Source organism: Balaenoptera borealis (assembly GCF_965194805.1).
Source record: "Balaenoptera borealis genome assembly, chromosome: 19".
Classification (NCBI taxonomy): Eukaryota; Metazoa; Chordata; class Mammalia; order Artiodactyla; family Balaenopteridae; genus Balaenoptera; species Balaenoptera borealis.
In genome coordinates, this window is record NC_138878.1 from 14,061,434 (window position 1) to 14,068,856 (window position 7,423).

At 41.4% G+C, this 7,423-nt stretch overlaps 1 protein-coding gene and 1 long non-coding RNA gene across 2 annotated transcripts in view; one reads left to right on the plus strand and one right to left on the minus strand.

Moving 5' to 3' along the window:
* Positions 1-7,423, minus strand: part of PMFBP1 (polyamine modulated factor 1 binding protein 1) — a 71,024-nt gene that overhangs the window by 38,408 nt on the left and 25,193 nt on the right. The window contains 2 exon segments of the mRNA XM_082370021.1: positions 1-156; positions 6,210-6,281. Coding sequence (XP_082226147.1) covers positions 1-156; positions 6,210-6,260 — 207 coding nt within the window. The 5' untranslated portion in view covers positions 6,261-6,281.
* Positions 97-7,423, plus strand: part of LOC309617573 — a 15,582-nt gene continuing 8,255 nt past the window's right edge. The window contains exons 1-2 of the long non-coding RNA XR_014238055.1: positions 97-3,207; positions 5,492-5,690. This is a non-coding gene — a long non-coding RNA (uncharacterized lncRNA). The remainder of the gene's footprint in view (positions 3,208-5,491; positions 5,691-7,423) is intronic.

Here is a 7,423-nt window from a genome sequence, read left to right on the forward strand (position 1 = left end):
GTGGCTGCTGTTCATCATCTCCTCCTCCACACAGAGCTGACTCTCCTGCAAGGTCTTCCCCTGTCTCTTGCAGACATCGTGTAGATTCTTGATGTCAGCTTGCAGGCTCAAGAGCTTGCTGTTCAGGCTGCTCACTTCTCTGTCTCTCTCCCCCGCCTCAGCAGTCAGAAAAACAAAAGCATCAATTATGAACTATCAAGAAAATGTTTCCTTTCATTCACTGGTTGACAGAGACTTTAAATTTGCTGGAAATTTGTCCATCAACCTTTAGCTGTCATTACTCATCCAGTGTAATGTTTACACAGTATCCATTTGTGAGGTGTCTGGGTGCTCTGCATTATTCAGACAATTACTTATTTACATTAATTAATCTTCACCAACTACTGTGGGTGCATCATAGACACTTCCCCTGCTTTTCAAGAGAAAGTCAGTGCCTAGAATAATTTCAGGTACCTAGTGGACTGTCTATAAATATTAATGGCTCTGTCACTGATGAGATGAACATAGTGAGATGTCAAATGGACTTGTCAAGACTACTGTGAATCAGTGATGGAGTTGATGTGGCTTCTGAAAAGTCTCTTAACTTTCCCTTCTACCCACTAAACCAAAGACCTCCCTCACCTATACACCTAGTGCTTTTCTTTGGAGATGTACACCAATGGGAATAAAAGTAAAATCCCTGGGCTGATTGCATAAGATCCCTGTCTTTGATTATGAGAGAAAAAGATTTGTTAATTACTGCTAGGTCAGATGGAAATTAGAGATCAAGATCAAAATAGAGAATGGGGAGCATAGCAGCTTGGGTGGGGTTGGGGGTGTACAGCTGTGGGAAGAGGGTGGGTGCCCTGTCATAGAGGACGCCACCTTCCACTCCCAGTGTTGTGGGTGACAACGGTGTAAAAAGAAATTAGCAAGAAGCCCTCTGTGAACCTGTCCAGTGTTTTAGTCCTATCACTGTGCAAACCTTTTGTAACACTCTTGAGGACAAGCGCTACCACCTCCAAGTTTTAGATATTGGAACTGAGGCTGGTGCTTTTATAGTAGGTGCTTGCTTCTGTTAACTTACCCAGAGCAGGCTCTTAGGTGAGGATTCATGGCATCTATTAAAGGAACACTCCCAAGAGAAATCAGCAAGGAGGTGGGGGAAGCAGGACAGGGAAGAGGAAGAAACTTAAGCAAGGGCACGATTTCAGACAAGGTTTTGCGGGAGTGGCTTCAGCCTAATTCCACAGGAAACTCCAGAGTGTAAGTTACACCTCAGAGTCTGTCCTGATTAGATGCAATGAAAGCTGGGCTGTCAGCCTCAGCATCAGCCAGTCAATGGCTAAGGGCTGCCTCATGGGATGTAAGCTCCCAAGGATTTCCAGCTTTCTGCTCTTACGAGCAAAGTGAACCCAAAAGCCCAAGGGCAATTCTTCTAAGAGAGTTGCAGGTGCAAAAGCACACAGAAGCCATGAGTGCACAGAAATGGCAAAGTGATCCAAGTGACAGTGTCCAAAGTCCCATAGGTGGTTAGCAGCAGAATGAGGAGAGCTCTGCTCCCCTGACCCTGTAGCCAGCGCTCTGCCACCATATCCCACTGATTGCGCTGGCTTCTTAAATAGATGAGCTATATAACGCACACTCCCAGGGGGAGCTGGAGACCGGATATGGACATCATAAATCAAGCCTACTGGACGGGCCAGTTTAAGAGACCTCTGCACAAGGCCGGGGAAGGGGCGGGACAGGGAATAACCACGAGAATCCGACACGGCAATGTCAGAGTATTCGGAATTCAGAAGGTTTCCCAGAAGTGCCGCTGTCTCAGCTGATTTATTCCTTCATTTCCATTTAGTACCTGGATTTTTTTTAAAACCACTTTACAGTTTAATTAGGTTAACGGTGTGGCTCTGTCATTAAAAGCATTTCATTATCTCAAAACTCTCCCTCTTCCTCTCCTGCTCCTGTCCCTTGTTCCCCACTTTCTGAAAAATAACAGTGCATGTCAACTGCCCCAAGCATGTAATTACCATTAAGACAATTACCAGGGACTCTCTTAAGAGAATATGTGTAGAGAGGCTAAAAAATGGTGTACAGACACTGTTCTCTAAATAGAAAAGAAAATCCTTGACCTGACAAGGAGCAGTAGTTTGATTCTAGTGCTTTAAAGCCCTTTTCTCATAGCTGCCATACTGGAAATAGAGTATGGAGACTCACTGGGGAGTGGGGCCCTAGGGATGCCCTCCCCCCCTGGCCACAGGACTGTCTTTCGCATCTATGAGCAGATTAGGTGACAATACAATGCCTACTCTATGGAAGTGTCAAATGCCCTATACTCTTGCCTTGATGCTGAATATATGCATCCTAAGGTGAGGACCATGTCACCAGATTGTTGCATATGAAGCCTGGCACATGAGGACTTATTAACAAAGTACCAGTGATATACAACTTGAGCCTCTCTATGTTAAAAGCTCAATGCCCTCTCTCTCAGGCCAATTAAAAAAACCCCACTCCTAGTTTTAGATGTCCTCTGAGCAGAAGGCCTGCTAGCCCAATATTGTTGCACCAGCAGGGTTTCAGAATTGGATCTTTAATGTAGATGATCTCATCTAATTTGGACATTAGCATTGACTCAGAGTCTCTGAGGCAATTTCTTTGAGGTTTGGAATAAATAATCCTTTCTTTGAGGATGCCCTAAACCAGTTGAATAACAAATGTATTTTGCTGGATGTCAAATGAAATTTGCTTTTGAAATCAGAACCTAACCATTCACTCCTCAAGGCCAAATTACACAAGGGTTTTTATTCATCAGAACAGAATGAAAATCCTGGGAGAGTAATAAGGTGATTTCCATGAACCACGTATTATTTTTACTGTAGGTCGTTGTAAGAAGAGGCTGCTGCTCACGTCAGAACTCCATAAAGGCAAGTGTTTCTGAGGTTCCAGTAAACTTAATTTCTTGCTAATATTGTGCACAGAGGTCACTGTACACTATTTCTAATCCTATGTACTTTATGAACTCTAAGTTCCAGGCAGATGACTTTTGAGTATCAATATGCAGTAGGAATTGATTTAATCTGACATTTCATCATTCAAAGCTCTGTAACCAGTACTGGGGCATGAGAAGAACTGAGAGTCTAATGCTGATGGTGCCCTCAGGCACCATCTGATCCTGTCCTAGATCTGAAGTCTTCAACAACGGCCGAAATCACAAGCCTCCGCTGCTAGGTGAGTTTCACTTACATAAGCCGTGCACTTAGATACAGGCATACCTCGACGATGTTGTGGGTGTGCTTCCAGACCACTGAGATAAAGCAAATATCACAGTAAATCAAGTCACACAAATTTTCTGGTTTCCCAGTGCATATAGAAGTTATGTTTTCACTATACTGTAGTCTATTAAGTTTGCAAAAGCATTATAGCTAAAAAATTACATACCTTAATTTAAAAATACTTTATTGCTAAAAAATGGTAACCATCATCTGAACCTTTAGTGAGTCGCAACCTTTTTGCAAAAGTAACATCAAAGATCACTGATCAACAACATTGTAAAGCAACTATACTCCAATAAAAATTTAAAAAAGGTCACTGATCACAGATCACCATAACAAATATAATAATGAAAATGTTTGAAATAGTGCAAGAATTACTAAAATGTGACACAGAGACACAAAGTGAGCAAATGCTATTGAAAATGGTGTCGATAGACTTGCTCGACATAGGGTTTCCACAAATCTTCAATGTGTAAAAAGTGTAATATTTGTGGAGTGCAATAAAGTGAAGCTCAGTAAAATGAAGTGTGCCTGTACCCAGTTTTGCTTATATGGGGTTGGAACCTGGTCACTTTATTTGCAGGCATGTGACATCTGCAGCAGCTACCAACCACAGGCAAAATGGGGAGTGCTGAGGCTGCAGTTGCTACCAGACGCATGATGGTGATTGGAAAACAGGTTATTTACTGAAGCAAATTTTCTGTAGTGACTAAAGGGCCTTTTTTCAAAGAGCGTGCCTTCTCGAACATGTATTTCAAAAGACAGGAAGAAATTTTGCTCTAGGCTTCAAAGTACTGACAGATAGTCTCGTGCTTCTTCTTGTGGGGAGCTGATGTTAAACTGAAGCTTGTGATTCAGTAGCACCCTCAGGCCCTAGGAGCATTACAGACATTCAAGATGGCAGCATTCCCCAGGATTTGGCACTTGAACAAGAAAGCTTGGGTGGCACTTTCCAGAGTAATACTGGAGTCCACCAACAATACCATAAAATTCATCATCTTTGGGAAATTACCTTTGTGAGGATAAGGACAAATCTTCAATAAACAATGGAAAACCACCTTTAGCCACGACTACCATTCAAAATATATCAGTTTCTAGTGAGACTTATGTTTTAAAAAGCAGGAAATCTGGGCTTCCCTCGCGGTGCAGTGGTTAAGAATCTGCCTGCCACTTCTAGGGAACACGGGTTCGACCCCTGGTCCAGGAAGATCCCACATGCCGTGGAGCAGCTAAGCCCGAACACCACAACTTCTGAGCCTGTGCTCTGAAGCCTGCGAGCCACAACTACTGAAGCCTGTGTGCCTACAGCCCATGCTCCGCAACAAGAGAAGCCAAGACAGTGAGAAGCCCGAGCACTGAAACGAAGAGTAGCCTTCTCTTGCCGCAACTAGAGAAAGCCGGTGCACAGCAATGAAGACCCAACGCAGCCAAAAATAAATAAATTAATTAAAAAAAAAAGAAAAAGCAGGAAATCTTCTTTTTTCTTTGTTCTACCAACAATTTGTTTTTAAATTTATTTATTTTTAACACCTTTATTGGAGTATAATTGCTTTACAATGGTGTGTTAGTTTCTGCTTTATAACAAAGTGAATCAGCTATACATATATGTATATCCCCATATCTCCTCCCTCTTGTGTCTCCCTCCCACCCTCCCTATCCCACCCCTCTAGGTGGTCACAAAGCACCAAGCTGATCTCCCTGTGCTATGTGGCTGCTTCCCACTAGCTAGCTATTTTACATTAAAAGCAGGAAATCTTAAAAATTAACATTGCTACAGGAATTTTTACAGTTTATTTGTGTAATAAAAGTTTAAAGTTACCTACAGTAAATTGAAACATTGTTATTGATATTACTAACTTGATTCCTGAGCTTACTTTTCCATCTATAAAAACATTACAGTTTTTGTTTACTTATGATGGGAATTAATGGGCACTTACATGAGGTTTTGCCTGTGAGCAAAAATTTCAGAGCCAATTATGATCATATACTGAAGACTGAGTATATTTCATTGTGTTCTAAATTCTTTAAAAATTGGCACACTGTAGAAAGGATATGGCTTAGGATACCCATGGCATATGGCAGGCGGTCCACCATCTTGGAATATGGGCCAATTCTTGTTGGTACTTGGGCAACTGCCACATACTTTTCTCCATCATATCCTTGGAGAAATTATTTCACTAGAAAGTAACCTCCACAAGAACAGGGATCTTTGTCGATTTTGTCCACTGATTTATCCCCAGGCCCTAGAACAATGCCTGGCACAGTGAAGGCGCCCCAAAGATATCAGCTGAATGAAGAAATGCCCTTCTGGTATGCCCTCCATACCAGATCCTCGTTCCCTGCAGAACTTTCAGCGAATCCTCAATGGCTCCCACTAGTAATCCAGCAGGAAAGGAGCTGAAACACCTCTTTTAGAAGCTGCTGACCTCTTAGTAGGAGGTCTGTTAAAAAGCATATGTCATGTGGGACAACCCTATACTAACCAAAACATCCCCTTTAAGTCCTTTCTGGAACAAGTCAGGGAATACATAAACACAATTTGACCAAAATAATAGACTCATCAGAGCACTCCGTTTCCATATCATTCCAGATAAAGTGAAAATGTCAGAAACAATATTTAATAAGTGCTTAAGTCCCAAGCACTGGTGTTTTACATGCAGTATCTTACTTAATCCTCACAGAAAGCCTTTGAAATAGGTGCTCATTATTCATATTTTCTAGGTAAGGCAAAGGAAGCTCAGAGAGGGTAAGTAACATGCCCAATATCACACCGCTATTAGGTATGGACCCAGACTCACCTAGCTCAAGTCTGGGCTCTTAAATGTTATGCTTTGCTGCCCACCTCTGTCTGTGACATTTTGGGATGTTGTTATTGGAATTTTGAATCATGAAACTGGAAAAGATGTCCCTTGTAGCAAAGTTTCAACTCTACGTACATAGAGGAGTGAGGATGCTTACCTCATCTTTCATTTCCTGGGCACCTCTCAATTCTCCTTTAAGCTTTAGCATTTCCTCAGCTTTGTTATAAACCTGAAAAATCCAAGAATTTAAGATGGAAAAAGCATAAATGAGTCTGGCCCTTTAAAGATTTTCCTACCTGGATGTGTGCTCTGAGCAAGGAGTTTGGAAAAATTTCCGAACTGTTAGCAATACCTACTTGCCTACCCATCTGTTTGTGTTTTCAAAAGTGTGTTAAAGCCTTTCCTAGGAAGACAGGACCGTGGTTTTACATCTTTTCCAAAAAATCACCACTTGGTAGGCTAAATAGTTTCTGAATACATCCTTCTTGGAAAGTAAAAGGTCTGAAATGATTTTACTTTCTAGATTTCTAAGTATTCAATGGCTCAAATATAGTTAACTACTAATTATGAATCAAATGTGATGTGCACACCAACTTCATTCTCATGATAACCCTGGTAGGTAGATACTATTACTGTCCCCATTTTACAGAGGAGGAAACTGAAGCCCAGAGAGGCTAAGTGACTTACCCAAGGCCAGGCAGGCTCTCTTACTACTCCCTGGGGAGCTTCCCTTCCATTAATTTCTAACTATTAATTTGGAAGTATCTGATAATGTGATTTTTTGCAGCATCAAGTTACTGTAATTTTGGCGCTTGTAAAGTTAGGAAACTTGTAAAGTGCTGAGAATTATCTAAATAAAAAGCCTCAAGGAAAACCAAAGATTTGTGCACACGTATGTGTGTAAGTATAGGATGATGCATATGAGGTCATAATGCACTGCACTTATTAAAACAGTCTAATTCATTATGTTTTAAACTCTAAGACTAGAGGAAGTTTCCACCAAGCACTTACCTGCAGAATAGTTCCAAGAGTGAGAAGCTATCAAAATACTCATTCTTTGTAATGAACCACATACCCTATCCCTAATATAAGCCAAGAGGAAGAAAGAATGCTGGTGAGAATTTGGAATGTTTTATGGGGTTGTATTCTGATCTGCTGCATTGTTTACCCTCTTACGTCTTCATGCAGAGAGATGCATCATGGGAATGGTGATGTAGCTTGGGCTTACCCAGTAGGGAGAGGCTAGGTGATGTTGCAGTAACAAACAATGCACAAATCTCAGTGACTTAAAACCATGAAGGTTTATTTTTCATTTGTGCTACACATCGTTTATGAGTCAGCTGGGGCTCTGCTCTTTATTGTCCTAAGCTA